This window comes from Acipenser ruthenus, chromosome 27 (genome assembly GCF_902713425.1).
Source record: "Acipenser ruthenus chromosome 27, fAciRut3.2 maternal haplotype, whole genome shotgun sequence".
Lineage (NCBI taxonomy): Eukaryota > Metazoa > Chordata > Actinopteri > Acipenseriformes > Acipenseridae > Acipenser > Acipenser ruthenus.
In genome coordinates, this window is record NC_081215.1 from 9,785,001 (window position 1) to 9,805,357 (window position 20,357).

At 41.0% G+C, this 20,357-nt stretch overlaps 1 protein-coding gene across 1 annotated transcript in view; it reads right to left on the bottom strand.

The window, feature by feature from the left end:
- Nucleotides 1–1,649: 1,649 nt before the first annotated feature.
- The window catches only part of LOC117963790 (arf-GAP with coiled-coil, ANK repeat and PH domain-containing protein 3), a 186,685-nt gene continuing 167,977 nt past the window's right edge, over nt 1,650–20,357 (bottom strand). Inside the window, exons 16-25 of the mRNA XM_059002690.1 lie at nt 19,770–19,839; nt 19,584–19,678; nt 18,717–18,931; nt 17,504–17,602; nt 16,935–17,027; nt 15,027–15,247; nt 14,387–14,496; nt 13,812–13,922; nt 12,347–12,408; nt 1,650–4,634 (exon numbers count right to left, since the gene is read on the bottom strand). Of these exons, the coding sequence (XP_058858673.1) occupies nt 4,450–4,634; nt 12,347–12,408; nt 13,812–13,922; nt 14,387–14,496; nt 15,027–15,247; nt 16,935–17,027; nt 17,504–17,602; nt 18,717–18,931; nt 19,584–19,678; nt 19,770–19,839 (1,261 nt within the window). The 3' untranslated portion in view covers nt 1,650–4,449. The remainder of the gene's footprint in view (nt 4,635–12,346; nt 12,409–13,811; nt 13,923–14,386; nt 14,497–15,026; nt 15,248–16,934; nt 17,028–17,503; nt 17,603–18,716; nt 18,932–19,583; nt 19,679–19,769; nt 19,840–20,357) is intronic.

The window sequence follows — 20,357 nt, forward strand, 5'->3', positions numbered from 1 at the left end:
AGTGTTCGGTGTAATGACAGTGTCCGGTGTAATGACAGTATTTGGGTATAATGGCAGAGTCTGGGTGTAATGGCAGTGTCCGCGTATACTGGCAGTGTCCGGGTGTAATGACAGTGTCCGGTGTAATGACAGTGTTTGGGTATAATGACAGTGTCCGCGTATACTGGCAGTGTCCGGGTGTAATGACAGTGTCCGGTGTAATGACAGTGTTTGGGTATAATGACAGTGTCCGCGTATACTGGCAGTGTCCGGGTGTAATGACAGTGTCCAGTGTAATGACAGTGTTTGGGTATAATGGCAGAGTCTGGGTGTAATGGCAGTGTCCGGGTATAATGACAGTGTTTGGGTATAATAGCAGAGTCTGGGTGTAATGGCAGTGTCCGCGTATACTGGCAGTGTCCGGGTGTAATGACAGTGTCCAGTGTAATGACAGTGTTTGGGTATACTGGCAGAGTCTGGGTGTAATGACAGTGTTTGGGTATAATAGCAGAGTCTGGGTGTAATGGCAGTGTCCGTGTATAATGACAGTGTTTGGGTATAATAGCAGAGTCTGGGTGTAATGGCAGTGTCCGTGTATACTGGCAGTGTCTGGGTGTAATGACAGTGTCCGGGTATACTGGCAGTGTCCGGGTGTAATGACAGTGTCCGGTGTAATGACAGTATTTGGGTATAATGGCAGAGTCTGGGTGTAATGGCAGTGTCTGCGTATACTGGCAGTGTCCGGGTGTAATGGCAGTGTCCGTGTATACTGGCAGTGTCCGGGTGTAATGACAGTGTCCGGTGTAATGACAGTGTCCAGTGCAATGACAGTATTTGGGTATAATGGCAGAGTCTGGGTGTAATGGCAGTGTCCGTGTATACTGGCAGTGTCCGGGTGTAATGACAGTGTCCGATGTAATGACAGTATTTGGGTATAATGGCAGAGTCTGGGTGTAATGGCAGTGTCCGCGTATAATGACAGTATTTGGGTATAATGGCAGAGTCTGGGTGTAATGGCAGTGTCCGCGTATACTGGCAGTGTCCGGGTGTAATGACAGTGTCTGGTGTAATGACAGTGTTTGGGTATACTGGCAGAGTCTGGGTGTAATGACAGTGTTTGGGTATAATGGCAGAGTCTGGGTGTAATGGCAGTGTCCGCGTATACTGGCAGCGTCCGGGTGTAATGACAGTGTCCGGTGTAATGACAGTGTTTGGGTATAATGGCAGAGTCTGGGTGTAATGGCAGTGTCCGGGTATAATGACAGTGTCTGGGTGTAATGGCAGAGTCTGGGTGTAATGGCAGTGTCCGGGTATAATGACAGTGTTTGGGTATAATGGCAGAGTCTGGGTGTAATGGCAGTGTCCGGGTGTAATGACAGTGTCCGGTGTAATGACAGTGTCCGCATATACTACCAGTGTCCGGGTGTAATGACAGCGTCCGCATATACTGCCAGTGTCCGGGTGTAATGACAGCGTCCGGTGTAATGATAAGACTATCAGAGATCAAACAGAGACTTCTTTACCTAGTGTAATACCAGAGCTCAGGGTTTCAAATGAAAATAAAGGCTTTGCCGAATCAGACCATTCTAACCTATATAGGTGTGCATGGTGTGGACAATTATTTTATTATAATAATTATACTGTACATAATATGAATTTGCCTATGGTGGTCAAACCTTCATTCCAAGTGTGATCCATCATGCTCTCAAATACAGACACAATGTACATGACAATATGTTGTGAAATTACCAGCTTATTGGTCAGTGAAAATGCATTCTTAGAAAGTCCAATAATACTTTCTCCAAAGACTCTTAACAATCCATGGAAATGTAATACAGCAGTGCTGCAGTTGGATTGAGTGGCCTGGAGACTGCTCTTCTAATCCACACCTGATCAACTGCGCTTATAAATAGACACGGGGCAGGGGATTCCATGGGCTTTTACAATGACTTTCTAAGATTTTAGAATGAGATTACAGAAACATTTCAATTTCACTTATCAAATGTGGCCACCCAGGTTTACAGCAGACGTAACTGGAGAGTTTACTTGTCATCTCTGCTGTTTATTTTAATCTTGGTTAAATATAATTATTTGAAGATATAAGATGTATGATTCTTAACTCCAAATCCAAATCAAGTACTGTTGTTTTAAAAGTCAAATCCACTTAATATCACTCCAGTTAATATCACACTCTGCTTATTATCATCACATTGAAATGGGAGTCAATGGAGACAAGCTCCTGATAATATCACTTTGGTTAATATCACACTCTGCTTAATATCAAAGCAATGTAACAGTCATACACTTGATTTCCAGCATGTACTTTCATGTAAAGTCGTTGGCTATTCTGATGCAATGTAAAGCCGTGCACACAGCACTGCACTCGACGGGGCACACAATGGTCCAAAGCACTCTGTGGTGAAAGCAATTGCCTGGAGCTGTTCTCTAAATACAGATGTATTCTCGTATGCAGAAGCAAGAGATGGACATCACTTGTGTGGATTCAACTGCATTATTCAAATATGTGTATGCTTTTCTACGCTTTTGTCACAAGCTTGTCTCAAAGCAGCAGTTGGTTCCATAAAAAAAATGGTTTTATTAAATATCATTCAGCACACAGTGGTATACAGAGCTAGAGAAGTGTCTTAGCAGTACTGTGTTAGTGGTGAGATACACAGCTAGACAACTGGCTTAGCAGTACTGTGTTAGTGGTGCAGAAGGACTGAATCAATTGAGTCTGAAACAAAGAAGAATTAGGGGGGAGGCATGATTAAAATCGTTACAATCTCAAAGGAGTTAACATAGGTACCCAAACCATTAGTTTAAGCGCAGTACAGAATCCAGGACCACCTTCATTGATGGAGTAGAGTGGGTATGGAGTGGGTTACCTGGTCATGTTGATGATGCAGAATCACTCAGACCCTTGACAAAGTTTTGAATCAATCAGCTACTAGGAACCGAACGAGCTTTGATGGGCTGGACGGCCTCTCATTCGTACATTGTCTCTACTTCTTATAAGACAAGAAAGAATGACTTCAAAATACTTACAGAAAATACCTTTTATTTTCAAAGGTATATTTCTTTTATATTTGTATTACAAAATACCATTTTTGTGATATATTACTTAGCATTTTGCATTTAAACAGGTTTTATATACATGGTTCTAATTATTTTTGTACAGAGTGATTATATATAAATTGGGAAGACTATACCAGTATAGTCAACCATTCAAATATATATAACATGCAAAGGAATTCATGCTTTATTAAAGAATAGGACATGGTCTGTTACCAGACTGCAGCTGTCTGTCCTTTTAATCTACTGCTTGAAACAGCCTTGTGTGAAAATCAAATGAAAAAGAGCTGCAAACTGTCAGTTTGACTAAAAATACATTTCTGAACTACAGTTACATTTGTCTGTTTCAAACTAATATGCTGCTGTAATGAAATGTTCAAGATGTAGTTCATTTTGTGAGTGTATTTGATAAGAACCTGATGGACTAAGACCATCTGTGAGAATTAAAATAACCCTTGAACAATATAACCCAATGGAAATACGCATTCACACAACCACATTAATCATGGGTGGAAAATCAGGTTTCCTGTGAATCAGTCATTTCTTCCACACGCTTCGGATAGTGTATGAGAAGCCTAAGCATCACTATTTAAGCATCACTATGCCTTGATTTGTACCGGATAACTATTGGTGGAGTATAGAGGGCTTAGGCAGTAAAACACATTATAAAAACACATTATAAAATCAAATGAAAAGCAATGATGAAACATGGAGGAAACGTCCTGCACTTCCTCCAGCAGCTGGTCAGAGGACCCACACCACTGATACAATCCAAACCTACACAACAATAAGAACCTATAGAACAGAAAACATATGAAGGGACACATCATCTTCCTGTGGCATCCTTGTGGAATGTCTAGTTCTGGCCATTACAGTGTTATGCAGCTATAAAGAAACTCCATGAGTCTTACCTGCTGTTCACTTCTGTTTGTTATACGGTCTCAAATGTGCAGTTTTGAAAGAAACACATGTTACATTGACATTTATTTGAAATAATATCTGGTATTACTTTAAGTAAAGAAGTCTCTGTTTGCAAGTCAAGCCCCCATCCCTTTAATGACAGCTTCCCCTATTGACTGACATGCGTTCAGCCAGAAGACACTGCTGAGGTGAAATGACCCAGGAAGTGTAACAGATATCCTGAGACTAAGGCATGGAAACTTAGAACTTTCACAACCTATTGTAGTACCAGATATCATGTTTTTAAAATGAAAATCCATGTGTTTCTTTCAAAACTGCACATTTAAAACTTATGTAGCGAATGGAAGAGCAAAATGGGAATGATTTCTGGAATTATTGTGTTAGCCATAATCACTTTAACCATCAGGTGTTATCAAAGGCAAGATGTACTAAACCAAGGACAGTCACTTTTGTGTTTGAAGAGTTGTCCTGTCACTAGTTGACATTGTTCTCATTGACTGGCTGTGAAGACATTTCAAGTAGAAGCAGATCCAGTGATGCCAGCTCTCTTCCTCTCCTGCAGGAATGGCTGAAATGCACACTGCGACGGTTCAACTTTTCAGGATTGTTCGACGCCATGTTAGAGAATTCTCTAAAGATGTCAAGGTAGGTGGCATCTCCTAAAACACAAGAACAAACAGGGCTGGTTAGTCTAGTTCATGAGGAGAGACAGACCCAGCTCTATGGTACTGGCTAGTCTAGTTCAGGAGGAGAGACAGACCCAGCTCTATGGTACTGGTTAGTCTAGTTCAGGAGGAGAGACAGACCCAGCTCTATGGTACTGGCTAGTCTAGTTCATGAGGAGAGACAGACCCAGCTCTATGGTACTGGCTAGTCTAGTTCAGGAGGAGAGACAGACCCAGCTCTATGGTACTGGTTAGTCTAGTTCAGGAGGAGAGACAGACCCAGCTCTATGGTACTGGCTAGTCTAGTTCATGAGGAGAGACAGACCCAGCTCTATGGTACTGGCTAGTCTAGTTCAGGAGGAGAGACAGACCCAGCTCTATGGTACTGGTTAGTCTAGTTCAGGAGGAGAGACAGACCCAGCTCTATGGTACTGGTTAGTCTAGTTCAGGAGGAGAGACAGACCCAGCTCTATGGTACTGGTTAGTCTAGTTCAGGAGGAGAGACAGACCCAGCTCTATGGTACTGGCTAGTCTAGTTCATGAGGAGAGACAGACCCAGCTCTATGGTACTGGTTAGTCTAGTTCATGAGGAGAGACAGACCCAGCTCTATGGTACTGGTTAGTCTAGTTCATGAGGAGAGACAGACCCAGCTCTATGGTACTGGTTAGTCTAGTTCATGAGGAGAGACAGACCCAGCTCTATGGTACTGGTTAGTCTAGTTCAGGAGGAGAGACAGACCCAGCTCTATGGTACTGGTTAGTCTAGTTCTTTACACTGTTATCATTTCTGTGTATTCCATGGGCGTTTGTATTTACAGACCTGTTCATTAAAACATGTTTGACTAAACAGGGATTTCTTTTGTCATAAGAAGTTTTGAATGTCATTTGAATGGCTCTGTTACAGTCCCCATACTATTCTATTGTGTTTGCAATCACTCTGAGTGGCTCTGCTGCTCCCATTTTGAGATATTATCATTTCTGAGCTGCTCTGAGCTTGTCTGGAGTGCCAAGACTGAACAGCGATCCTCATTGCATTCCAATGACATTATCATTTCTGAATTGCTTTGAGCTTGTTTGGAGTGCCAGGACTGAACAGTGAATAAGTGATAATAAGACGGTATGGTCAAGGCATTCATTCCCCATAATGCCTGTACAGTTGCATTTGTATTTGATTTTGATTAAGATGATCAATACAAACTCCTAAGCAAGTCAAATTAGAACAAGCGTTTAGCTTTTGAGCTTTTCTTTGTTATTTCAAAAGGTTTGTTTTAAAGAATCCAGCATTTGATTCCTATTCTTTTACATTCATTCAAAATAATGAACATTTTTCCTTTTGAATGTCAAAAGAATCTTTTTGTAACCAACTTCAAATTCTGTTCTATTAAACAAAAAGTCCTGAATGAATGCTTTTTACATATCAATTATTATTACAGTACTTGGGGTAAGTCGCTGCCAAATATTAAAACAACAGATCAGGTCTTTAATTGTCAATTTAAGCTGTTGATTGAAATTGTTCATGTTCATTGTGAAGCTCACAACAGCCTTACTTTTACTCCATTGTACCATTTACTGAGGTGAAGCCAGATACAATGTAAAAATAACTTTATAAGGTTTCTTAACCATAGCAGCATCCATTACATTCAGCTGTACTGCTCCAGGCTCCATAGCTACCACAGTATCTAAGGCAGTGACTACGGTTATTAAATCTCCATTGTGCCTGACCATTTAAACTTCTCAGACCCAATTAAAAAAAGAAAACAGAAAATTTAGCAAACCCAGACAGCCTGCGGACAGGACATAGGATGATCAGATTAGCCCTGGAGTTCTGATGTTGTTTAAATAGATTTGTAAGTGTTCTTTTCTTAATGTTTGAAGATATCTTGCAATGTAATTTAACAAGCCAACTGTGATTCCTGATTTTATATTTTAAATGCATTGTCTTGTGTGTAAAAGAAACTAGGACAAATCTTTGTACCTTCGAAATTGATCATTTGGAAAGAATCTTGCATCTTTTACATTTATTTAAGATAATTAGCACTTTTCCTTTTTGAATGCCAAAATAATCTTTTTGTAATCTATTTTGAATTCTGTTTTAATACAAAAATCCAAAGAATGCTTTTTGATTCTAAGTAAGTATTACTTATAGTTCATTTCTAAGCTTACAGCCAAACATTGAAACAACTTTATTAAGCACAATTTGTTTTATTTTTTATTGTGATTCTAATCAGGAACTACTAATTAAAATTCACATCTGGAATCCCATGTGCAGCTCTAACTCAACAGCTATTAATATATAGTAGTAAATGTAACTTTCATGTTTCTGTCAGATGCATTTGATAAAATATTAATAGGTGCGCTCTGCAAACATGCAAGAGAAAAACACTGAGTGCTTCAGCTGTCAGCCGCTTCAGATAAGAATAGGTGCTGATCACCCTGTGTGACTGAATCATTCTGAACAGAGCATGGAGAACGATGATAAAAGAGGTTGATATGGTAGATGACAGGTCTAAACCAGGACCCCCCTGCAGTGCTTACAAGAAACACATGCATACGTTCTCGTATATTGGTTTGGTTATTATAATACCTTGTGCAGCAGTGCAGTGCTGTGGATCCCCAGTGCATGGCTTGCACAAGTGCGTTCTCTTATATTAGTTTGGTTAGAATAGGGTTATTTTGAGCCAATTGTTCTGTGTATAGTGAGTTGCCTTCATCAATATGGCATCAGATACCACTGTATTTCAATATGTACCCTGTAAAAGATATGTGCAATATGTAGGGCTGGATTCTCAGAGACATTTATTCCGATTAGCTCAATTATTTCAGAAAGGGCAAACACACCCAATAAAGAAATACTCAAGACATTTAATTGCTTGTAAGTAGTCTCCAGTTGATTATTTGTTTTAAACCTGTAATTGGTTAATGATAATTGTAATAAGTAGCTTTGAGAATGTAGCCTGGAGAACACAACGGTGCCTATATTTAAATAGCTTGGAAGGATATTACTGACAGAGACACACCTTTTCAAACTCCTTTAAAACAGGGTGACTAATAAAGCACTCTGCTGCATTCTGTCGTTCTGTGTTTAAATTAATTCAAGTGGAGCCTGTCCCCAGCATTAAAAGCAGTCATTCAGAAGAGCGTATTGCCAGCCCACCTCATACACTGTGTTAGCCACCTTCCAGAGGTTAATGGTGTTAGCCACCTTCCAGAGGTTAATGGTGTTAGCCAACGCTGCCCAAATGTTAAAACCAACAAGTGTTATTGAAAGAGATTAGATCAATCAGAAAAAATGCACAAGCAAAAAAGGGGTTAGGAGTTGATCCAGACTTTTTATTCTCAGTGTTTTCAAAAGACAATAGGAAAAAACAGACACATGGCAACAGTGTAAATTGTACAAAGAGATATTACGTTACAGAATGCTCAGTCCTCTAACAATAGTACAGACTGTATAGGCAAAAATAAAGGGAAGGGTTTCACAGATGTATGTCGAAAGCAGGCAATGAAAGAGTTCAAATGCTTTAGCATATTTACAGCAAGTCTAAGAAGCGTTTTCTCCACTGATTTTAAACACAGTCCCAACTTTTTAACGTATAACACTCAACACTTTTGCTGGTGAGGTCCAGCTGTCGCATGGGTTTGGACACTTGCACAGTAAATAGATTCAGCAGCCCTGAAACACAGAACCCTAGATACAGCCTCAGAATCATTTTTACACAAATTCTGTCCAAAGTGCTTTTTTTAAAATGAATAGGATGGTTAATGAAATTAAGATTACAAACCAGACAATATCAATCAGACTGTCAGCTGGTATTTCAATGTTTGTATATTTAACACCTGTGAAATACACGCTCATGCCATACAGTAATGGCAGTTCCTATTTGTATATATTCTACAGCTGAGTGTGTTTAGGATGCCAGTTTTGAAGACCCCTGTAAAATGTTCAGTGTTACCATATATATCTGAGGAGGTGATAAAGGCTGTTGAATCTATAAGCTTCCTAATAAGTTTCTTTAGTTTTCTCTCTGACTTTCTAAGATAAAGTTACTTTACAATTGTGTGTGTGTGTGTGTTTTTTTTTGTTTTTTTTGCTTGCAGACATTTAATACCACTGCGGTTCAGTCTTTGGCAGAAAGTAACCTTTTTTTGTTTTGTAGTAAAATTAAAACTGCCCCAAGACATTTAATATCATGCACTGTAGATAACAACCATCTTTTTGTAGGCTTGACTGTAACCCGAAATAGAGCACATTGTTTCTTACTTCTACATCAGCTGCTTTAACAAGTATGTGCTCCATTTGAGTTCAACTTGATTCATCATTTCTCTCTTTTAAACGACTGGAATTAAAAAAAAATGCCTATAAAAACATTCATCTTAAATAGTTAAAACCACAAATGGTGGATTAATATAGAGTAGTAAAGAGGAGAACAATGTAGAAGATGCAAGTGTGCCATGCAGCTACAGGGAATCTTTTTTAATGGGTCTCATTATTTACCCATAATGACTTCTGCAAAGAGACCATTTTAGAATATGCTTGCCTGTTAAATGTTTCATTTGGTCTCGTCTGAAACAGAATAGTCATGAATAAAAGCATGTCCGACCCTAATGGAAAATCTTCACAGGGTTATCTGAGGGATCTAGAAACTTAAAAGTAAACTTTCAAAAGACCCTTCTTTTGACCGGATCTGGTTTTCTTCTTGGTTTCCTCACCCATTCACTGCCCTTTTTACAGCCATCATCCAATTATTTTACTCCCGTTTTTCTGCAGGTTTGCATGTCTAATTATGCTCCCTCACTGCAGAAATTCCTCACAACAGCAGCTCAGGAGAATGGAAGGTCAGTGGGTGTCCTCTGATCCCACTCCCAAGCCAATTGCCTCTTTACTCCCAGAAGCTTTACAGCGAATTAGTGGACAAAGGCTAGTCCTGCAGGCGTCCGCTTGAGCCACTGGAATCCCCAGCAAAGATCGACAGCATCGCAGTCAGGAGCATTTTATACTGATGATCGCTTTGCCTTGGCTTTTAGAAGTGACTTTACGAATGCTCTGCAGCACTGGATAGATACTGTATAACCTGCTTCATGTTAGAATGGGAAGTGACTTTACGAATGCTCTGCAGCACTGGATAGATACTGTATAACCTGCTTCATGTTCAGCTTCGGTGTCGTTTACTGGAAAGGCTCACACACTCTGTACAGTGTCCCCAATTCCAATAGCAACACTGACAGGCCTGTTATATTGTAAGTATTCAATGTTTTAAACATTCAATTCAATCCAATGCAGTTTCCTTCTGGCCAAAGACTACAGAACCGCGTACTGATAATTCTGAAGCCAATGCTATGTACAATTTCAAAATTAACATTTGGCATCACATTATCTTATTTTTTTAAAGGATTGTACTTCAAACATACACAAAAAGAGAAAAGGAAAACCTTAAGTTAGTGCTTTTGAAACATCTGGGTTAAATCAACCCATGCAGTACTGAAAGAAGAAGATAAACGGATCCAGACACAATCATCATAATAATAATAATAATAATAATAATAATAATAATAATAATAATAATAACAACAACAACAATATTTATCAAACCCCACTTGCGTCCTATTGTTAAACGCCTCGGTTCGTTTGTATGCTGGGTCTCGAGTGATGCAAGGGTTAAAGAACTGGCTTGTCTTAAAACAAATCCCAACAAAGAGACATTTCATGCCAGCGCTACAAAACAAAAACATGTCCAGTTAAAAAAATACCATCTATGATGTTACAAAAGAATTTCAATATACAGCATATCTGTATATCATTGCACTCGTCCTCTGGGCAGATCAGTATAAATAAAAACACGTAAACAGCACTATCGAATAAAAACAACATCAAAAACAATACTGCAGGTAGGAAAAGTGCACAAAGTTGCTTTATACATAAAATCTAAATAATATTCAAATACATTTGAAATAAATGGTCTTGTCTAATATATACACTCTTAAAAACAAGCATGCTTGGGTCAGCCGGTCACAGCCCAAGCTCTTTGTATCCTCTGACCTTCCTCTGACTGCACAGTGGACATTGTGGCCAGCTTATCTAACATTCACATGGGCAATGTTTCATCTCATAATTCATCGAAGCGGATAACTATTCCATACTTCACTACGGTTACTGACTCTCTAGTTTATACAACAATCTGCTCACTGTCTGAAATTCTTTTTGCACTGATTCTTGCTAAGGGTTTTTCCAGGTTGTTTCTAGTTGATACTTCACGACCCTTCTTCAATCCAAGGAGCAACACAGCTTTACGATTAAGAGATTCTCACTTTCTAGTGGCATCTGCTGGATCAATATGGTATTGCACCTTAAAGAATTGAGCATTGCAATGCACAAGGTCACTGGCATTGACCTCCCTAAAGCAGCTGTTACCAATGCCCTCCCAAAGATTATCTGTTTAGGAGCCACAGTCAACTTCATCGTTTATGGGAGCCGTATACTTTGGAATGATTTGGCATTGCAGCTCATTGAATTGAATGGAAAGACAGCCCTTACAGAAGATTACCACAGTATTTTTGCAGCCCCCCCCCCATGCTTTTCCTGTGGTTATACTACATTTACCATAGTTTACCCTGTTTGGCATTGTTTATTAATATATTTTATCATGCCTTGCTGTTCTTTACAATTCCTACCTATGCTATAACATGCTTTCACTATGCATTATCACACCTTGCAATGCTTTTGGTAAGCTTCAATAAGGGAAGGGCTATAGCTCTGCAGTGGACGGATCTTAGCTCAGCTCATGTGTCAGTTTTATGAACTCATCAGCTGCTAGGAGGAGAATCTTTAGAACTTGTAGAAACGACATTGTAAAGGGATGACAGGTTTTTGGTTTTTCAATAACTCTCAGGTAAATCTGACCTGTTTAAAATGTTACCAGTCAATACATCAGAAAGAGAGCAAGACCATTCCTTCTAGCACCAGACGGGACAGCTTGGCCACGGACCTACTGTAGTGCTACTGTGTGGAGCTGTTATTCACAGGGTGCACTGAGAAGGTCACTAGTTGTTTCCCGCCTCCTGGACTTTGAGGTACATCCAGACTTGCTCAAAAAGACATCCGCAACTTTAGAGCACTCAAGATATTCAGTGAAACTAAAAAGAGACAACTGAGCATGTTTCAAGCAGTCTTATTTGAACTTTTGCACTTATAAAATGAAGGAGAAAGAAAGACACTTTCTTTAGAAATGTTTGTCTAATTCTAAATAGTTTCAGTGTTACTGAAATGTTGCTGCTAATAGACATCCCTCTCAAGTAAAGACGCATTATGTATTGTGCTAAAGATATGGTGCTGGTTTTAAATCACGATGGCTGGTAGATTCAGTGAAAAGGTTCAAACTTTCTCAAACCCTTCTCTTAGCTCCTATATACATTCCACACTGGTCAGTACAGAAGTGCTCTCTTTCTGCTGTCAATCTACAGTATGTTCATCAGTAACCACCTTGTAAGTACAGACTGATAGTTAAATGTTTCCCATTCTAATGCAATAAATACTTACACTATTATTATATAATAATAGAGTATTATACAATAATAGAATAATAATATCACTATTGGCCCCACTCAGGGCTGGCAGGACCTGCTTCCCTAACAGTCGTCTATATTAAGACAGATAAACTCCTGAATGCACTTTTTGTATTGCTGCTCTGTGGGGCTGCTGCTGGGATATTGACCTGGCTGTCCGAAAGGGCCTTCAGACTCCCGCATCTCCTCGTTCATCCGAGCCAGCCTCAGCCTAGAGAGAGAAAGAGAGGGAGGACAGAGAGAGAGGGGAGGGGGAGAGGGATGGGGGGAGATTGAGAGGGGGGACAGAGAGAGGGGGAGAGTGAGAGGGGGGACAGAGAGAGTTTGGGAGAGAGAAGGGGGAGAGTGAGGGGGCAGAGGGGGGAGAGTGAGAGGGGGGACAGAGAGAGAGAGGGAGGGAGAGAGAAGGGGGAGAGTGGGGGCAGAGGGGGGAGTGAGAGAGAGGGGAGGCAGAGAGAGAGGGAGAGAGATAGAGGAAGGAGAGAGAGAGAGGTACTAGGTAAGTACATCAGTGAAGGGTGGACATCCACCAGTAGTTCACAATTCCATGCATTTTCCAATGTTGAAGGTGATGCTTTAGAAATAGACATCTGTGCTAGTTTGAATATGGGAAGACATTCTGATCATTGTGATCTTTAAAGAGCAGCTCCTCTTTTTTCTACTGCCCCTTACCTTTGTATGAGGTTTGCATCATTCTGAGTGCTCTCACTGCAAGTCATCATTACTGTGCTTCATTCTGAGTGCTCTCACTGCAAGTCATCATTACTGTGCTTCATTCTGAGTGCTCTCACTGTAATTCATCATTACTGTGCTTCATTCTGAGTGCTCTCACTGCAAGTCATCATTACTGTGCTTCATTCTGAGTGCTCTCACTGCAATTCATCATTACTGTGCTTCATTCTGAGTGCTCTCACTGTAATTCATCATTACTGTGCTTCATTCTGAGTGCTCTCACTGCAATTCATCATTATTGTGCTTCATTCCTAGTGCTCTCACTGCAATTCATCATTACTGTGCTTTTTTATTTTACGATATACACTGCGAGTTCCTGAGTTGAGGAATCCTAGTTGCCTGCCATAGACATCTGTCACATAGGAGTCAGCGCCATCTAATGACCAGCTCCTGTGGATCAATAAACACCATGCTATCAACATCAAGACACTTTGGCTAATCTAGCCTATACATGGCTGTGGCAGCCAATTGAACTCAGGTAAAAAAAATACCATTTAAAAAGCACCTACACCCTATAGTAAAAAGTAAAAAAATAAATAAAGTAAGAGGTGAGGGGGCAGTAAAATAAATAATCAAACTGCAATTGAAAGAGCAACTCTTCAGAGCGGGACTCTGCTCCAGAGTAAAGGAGATCAGACAGCTCTTTGTAGGTAATTCTGTTTGTTCAAATCTATCCTATTTAAAATAAGGCAGTTACTAAAACACATGCTTTAAATATCTTTGGCCCCTTCCACCATTTTCAATCTATAAAAAAGACAAAATAAACACAAAATCATTTCAAATGAGAAATGTTAAGGCTCGAATTATTTTTCAAAGTCTTCAAAGAGACAGTGAAAGAGACTTCTTTTTGAAATGCTGTGAAGCCTCAGCCAGATTGCTCACAGGGTGACGATGTCTGCATTGGCAGCTTGGACAGCTATGCTGAGGGGGTCCTGCCCATCCGCATCTTCACCGTGCTGATTGGCTCCTCTTTTCAGAAACAGGCACACTTGACTGCAAGGAAAGAGAGCTCCAGTGAGCAAGTCATTGTCAGCAGCAATCTCTCTTACAATCTGCATTGACGCCTTCAGGCTGCTCAGTGCAGGTTGTAATGTGCAAACAAGCTGTCTGCTATGGCAATGGAAATGTAATGCTGTTCAACTGAAGAGTCTAACCTTTACTGAAAAGATGCAGCACTGCACGGATTCTATTTAAAAATGAAGTCTTCATTATTTATGGTTTAACCTATATTATCACAGTTGATAACATATGTTGAAACTAGAAATCTCAACAGCTTGCACTAAACAATGCTTACCAAATTTCATCACAACTGGATAAAGTTTTTTCAGATCTGTGTGTGTGACAAAAGATCATACACTACAGAACAGGGAGCAGTGGTGCTTTTGTGACTCCACTAGTCTGATTTTAGTTTGATGCTCCAGCCACACTGCACAACCAAACCCGCCCTGGAGACTTACCCAGTGTGTCCCAGATACGTGGCGTGGTGAAGTGGGCCCCTTCCTCGGATGTCTCTTTGGTTAACGTCAGCCGCATTCTGCAGAAGGAACTCGCAGGCTATTAAAGAACCCTGTAGGACCACCACAAACACAATGGAGGCCATTAAACACAACTTTAGATCATTATAGTGAGGATGCATTCATAAGGGTTCTGTATAAAACAGGGGCATTCATGCTGAATAGAGATTGCATTATTCAAAATGCTCCACATGTGAAATACTTATTGGAATAATGTGTTGATGAAGGGTCTTTATCAACGCTCCACTGAAAAGATTATTAAATATACCTAAATATTGATACAATTACCCAACATCTATCAATCAGCCTAAAAATACTATATAATAAATCCACAAAAGTTGTATGTGTTCTGAATTGAAGTACAATTGATCTAAACGTTGGTGGATTTAAATACAGACATCCTTTAAATTACTAAATAGGACTAAATATTGTTTTTTTACATTTTTTTGCAGATAGACACCAAGAGGGCTGCCTGTTAGAGGCTTGATTTTCATAACGTTGGTTCAGATTTCAACGACCTCAGTGCTGGTAATTGCACTGTGTAGATGAATGGCACAGAGCTTGTTTTGTGCCAGGTTCTTACCCCAGTAACCGCTTGTATGAGTGGGGTCTTGTTCTCATCTTCGTCGTTAATCCAGTTGACGTCAGCTCCGTGAGCCAAGGCTTCTGCCATGACTGGCATGTTGCGAGCCTGGGCTGCCTTGTAAATGAGCATCCCCGGGGTCAGCTCCCTCAGGTCCTCCGTGTCCGATGCCTCCTGCTCAATCTCAGCCTCCCCGCTCGACTCCTCGGAAACCTCGCACTCTGAAACCAGCACAGACAAGCCTGTCCTTTCTACACAGCACTGATCCGAGTGCACTCACTGCTCTGCACACACAGCACTGATCCGAGTGCACTCACTGCTCTGCACACACAGCACTGATCCGAGTGCACTCACTGCTCTGCACACGCAGCACTGATCCGAGTGCACTCACTGCTCTGCACACACAGCACTGATCCGAGTGCACTCACTGCTCTGCACACACAGCACTGATCCGAGTGCACTCACTGCTCTGCACACACAGCACTGATCCGACTGCACTCACTGCTCTGCACACACAGCACTGATCAGAGTGCACTCACTGTTCTGTACACACAGCACTGATCCGAGTGCACTCACTGCTCTGCACACACAGCACTGATCCGAGTGCACTCACTGCTCTGGACACACAGCACTGATCCGAGTGCACTCACTGCTCTGCACACACAGCACTGATCAGAGTGCACTCACTGCTCTGTACACACAGCACTGATCCGAGTGCACTCACTGCTCTGCACACACAGCACTGATCCGAGTGCACTCACTGCTCTGCCCTTCCTCCGCTTACATAACAGTAAACTGACAAGGGGATTGAAGGACACAGAGCTAATAGAACAATTCCAGTACATTGTCTCTAATGTGTATTACTATCACTTTTTCTATATGAAAGAGGTACACATTATATTACATGTGTATTTGTTTTCTAATGACATTTTCTTCATAGCATTTCTATAGACAATATAGAATGCTGCTTTTCTCACTGAAAGCTCAGACCCTTGGGAGCTGCTTCTGAGACTTCAGCAGAAGCACAGCATTGAAGTGTTTGCACAGAGCTTCAAATAAATCAAATTCACCTTTACCATAATGTGTGATTTTTCATATAGGAATTATAGCCACATATTAGGTAAGATGTACTGAAATTCTTTTCTTAGCACCATGTACTTTAGAAAAGAAAATTCAATTTTTCTCCATATATCTAAAATGGTGACCTTTGAACAAGCCTTGGGTAACAAACCCTCTACATTCCTGAAGCCATTTATAAAGTGGACTCCAGTCAGAACGTACGTGTTTCTGGTGCACAGCTAGCTAGAACAATGGAATTTATAAAGTGGGCTCCAGTCAGAATGGACGTGTTTCTGGTGCACAGCTAGCTAGAGCAATGGAATTTATAAAGGGGGCTCCAGTCAGAACGGACGTGTTTGTGGTGCACAGCTAGCTAGAACCATGGAATTTGTGGAAAACTCTGACAATGTGAGGCTTGTCTTCGTAGCTTTGTACTTGGAACCTGACTCAGCAATCTGAAGATATCCTCCAAGAACAACACAGCCAGTGCTGACTGGAACTCTTCTTACAATCCCAGGTCACCACAGAACCTGGGGTCTTGTCATCTTTCAACTACAAACAGAGCATCCCTGCATTGCTTTTACAGGTAAGCATACACTACTGTTACATTTCGTTTCGAATGTCGTGGGCCTTTACGACATTCATCCTTTTCATGATAATATTCCACTTTATCATTATTGTATTCTGCATTTACCATTATTCAGTGTGGACAGATTTCTGTCTTTCTTTATTTCACTCTTACTATATATGCCCCTATAGACTCCAGTAATGGAACCTAGCAGAGCTCTGTGAAGCAGGCCTGGCTCTATAGCCAACAAGCAAGTTGGATTTCCCCTGTAATGCACTCACCTTCCTCGGTGACGCTGTCAACCACTGAACCGAAGACCAGGATATCTGTGCTGCCATCCGTACTGCCTCCCAGACCACTGTCACTGCTCAAACCTGCAGGACCAACACGGGACAAACCAGGGGCACTTTAATACAGCCCTCCAGCTGGACAGCAGATCAAATGAGGGGGCTTGAATGGAGGGGTGACTGCAAGGATGAAGCATGTTAACAATGTATCCCCTCACTGAAAGGGCTGCAAGGATCAAGCTTGTTAATGTAAACTAAATTTTTGCTAATCTGTGTTTTTCACTAATTCGGGCTCAAAATGGTCCCAATCTGCACGGATTAACAGGGTTCTACTGTACTGAGAAAATGAAGATGGTACAACATGGGGGTAGCACTGAATAGTCGACTAGTCAAATAGAAAAGTGACAGTCGCCCTCAGAGACGGGTAGTGCATGTGATTGTGAAGTGATGTTGGGTTACTGAGGCCTGTAGAAGCAGATCAGAGACGGGTAGTGCATGTGATTGTGAAGTGATGTTGGCTTGCTGGTCACTGATGCCTGTAGAAGCAGGGTTAGTGTACTCACTGCGTGGCCCGGACCCCGTGTCGAAGTAGGAGAAGAGGGAGTCGAGTTCATCAGGACAGAAGAGCGAGTCCCTGCGGAACTTCCTCTCCAGAGCAGTTGCTACAGGACACCAACACAAAGGTTAATTAACCATGCAATCAGGGAAAGGCTTGTTAGCGAATTAGAAAAATAACAATCTAATCATCATGCACCAAAAAGTGCCAGTTAATCACCCGCAGTGACAGCGAGATGTTAATCCGACTGGTGGGCTAAATACCCTGCAAGCCTGTGGCTGCTGGATTACTGTAAGCACCTTAGGGAAGCTAGTGTAGTCTGTCTGCTCCTGGTTTGTAATTATCTGCAGAACCTGACTGGAATCTGTGTTTAAAATGGCATTCTTCCTTCTAATTATACCAGCTTCATCACTCTTCATGGATGAGACATTTTATTATTTTTACTGTGTGAAAAAGTGCTTAACGTACAATAATAGTAATAATAATAATAATAATAATAATAATAATAATAATAATAATAATAATATAGAAACACTAAAACAAATAAAAATGCAATGATAAACGTTTCAACTGCAACTTTCTCAATGCCTTTAAATGTTGGAATAGTTGCATTATTATTTTACGCCCAGAAAATATTTCCCACTTAAGACGTTACGATCCCCTCCTGCCCCACCCTCGCATCTTTATTTTATTCCTCTCTTTCTACGGTTGCCTTTGCCACTCCTGCGTACGTGAATAACTAGCCACTCCCACCTCTGCAAGCTTGATGTCCCATTTGAGGATAATTAGCTCACACCCACTCCTCTTAATGTGACCCGGAAGAGACCAAACACACATCTATCAAACAGACATCTATCAATCAAAAATCTATCAATCACACATCACACATATATCAATCACACATCACACATATATCAATCACACATCTATCAATCAACATCTATCAACCACACATCTATCAATCACACATCACACATCACACATCTATCAATCACACATCTATAAAACAAACATCTATCAATCAATCACACATCTAGCAATCATCAATCAATCACACATCTAGCAATCAGGGCTCCACACACAAAAACATCACACAGTGCATTTTAGCCCAATCCAACACTTGAAGACAAGTGTTGGATTGGGAAAAAGGCAGAGCTGCACTGTACCTGATTTGACAGGCTCTGTACACTGGGCTCCACCCTGGCAGAGCTGCACTGTACCTGAGACGAGGGTTGCTGGGGATGCGTTCCCCGCTTCCTGTCTGTATCTCCTGCGCGTGGCTGGTACTTTGGTGGAGCTGTTGTGTCTCTGGCATTTCTTCACGCTCCACCGGCGTGATTTCTGCTCCACTTCCCTCAGAGCCTCTACAATGGGCATCTTCTTCAGGAACTTCTTCTCCACATATTTGGCTTTGATCCAAGCCTCCTTCTCCTGCCTAAACAGTGACAGGATGAGAAGAGAGAGTAGGGGAACTGTGGCCTTCAGAATATGGACCCTGCAACCTGGGCTCCCTGAGTGGCTCTGCTCTTAGCGGATTTATTCAAGAATAAAACTATAGACATAAATACATTCGCTGTACGACTACAATGCGATTCACTTTGGAGCTGAACCAGTATCATGAATATTATTTTCAATAAAGTTTATAATGCAACACTGTTGATATGTGTTGCACACAAAGGTATCAAAATGAACTTCTTGTGGCAGCAATGCATTATGGCTTCTTTGTGTAGCTTGCCAGGGAGATTCTGGTTATTATTGTATAAGCTAACTAATCACCAATCTATTGGATATTTACCTGTAAACGCATGCACATACCTTATTGGTTTGCTGTTAATCTTTCTGTTTAAAAGACTTTATATTAGCTTTAATTCAGGTCATATTCATTCACTTCCTGTGTTTAGGTAATAGGACCCCAATTACCTAAACACAGGAACTCCCAAACAATCCAGTCAAGGATGGAGGGATCATATTATCTGTGACACAGGAAGTGGCTTCATCCAGTGAAAATGTATGGAAATCAAGCCAATCCCCAGCAGAGGAAAAGTTGTTATGCGTATAGCACTGCTTTAAGAATCGGAAACACGTACCTTGAACTGGAAGACACCGGCTTCTTGAGGCCAAGCTCTTCGTACCTGGGTTCATAAATGTGGTTCATAATATTGTTGCCCAACTCACACATCAGCTGCAGAAGAAAAAGACAAATGTTTTCAATCCTGTACAACGAGCACATCAAAGTGAATCGACCAGGTTTTATATCATAGGAGGAACTTTACCTTCAGTAGCTCCGGTTCCCAGGAGTCTAAAGTGAGCGAACGGACCTTGGAGCAGTGAACACCCAAACTCCTAGAACAAAAACATCATATATTATATTACAACATAGAATCTAAAATAAAATAGAGTGGTAATCAATTATATATCACAATGTTTTATATAAATATTTGGCCACTAAACAGATTACACTGATTCTATGGATTCTATTTACAGTAAACTAATTGGGACCAGGGTACAGTATGATTGGATAATCTAAATAAAAAAATTAATTTAACCCTTTACCTGTAAATATATAACATACAGTACTGGGCTGTTACCAAATACCAGAAAGAACGACAGGGCAGAAGAGAGCAGCACACGAGGGGCTGGCAAGGGGCTGATAAATACCAGAGAGAACGACAGGGCAGAAGAGAATAGCACACGAGGGGCTGGCAAGGGGCTGATAAATACCAGAGAGAACAACAGGGAAGAATAGTGCATTTGTTCTTTTTTAGTTTTTTCAAACTGCTTGTGGAAATGACTGTTATTCCCAACCCACACTTCAGTCCAGGGTATACAGCCTGGCAGTGTGGTGCCAGCCCACACAGTCT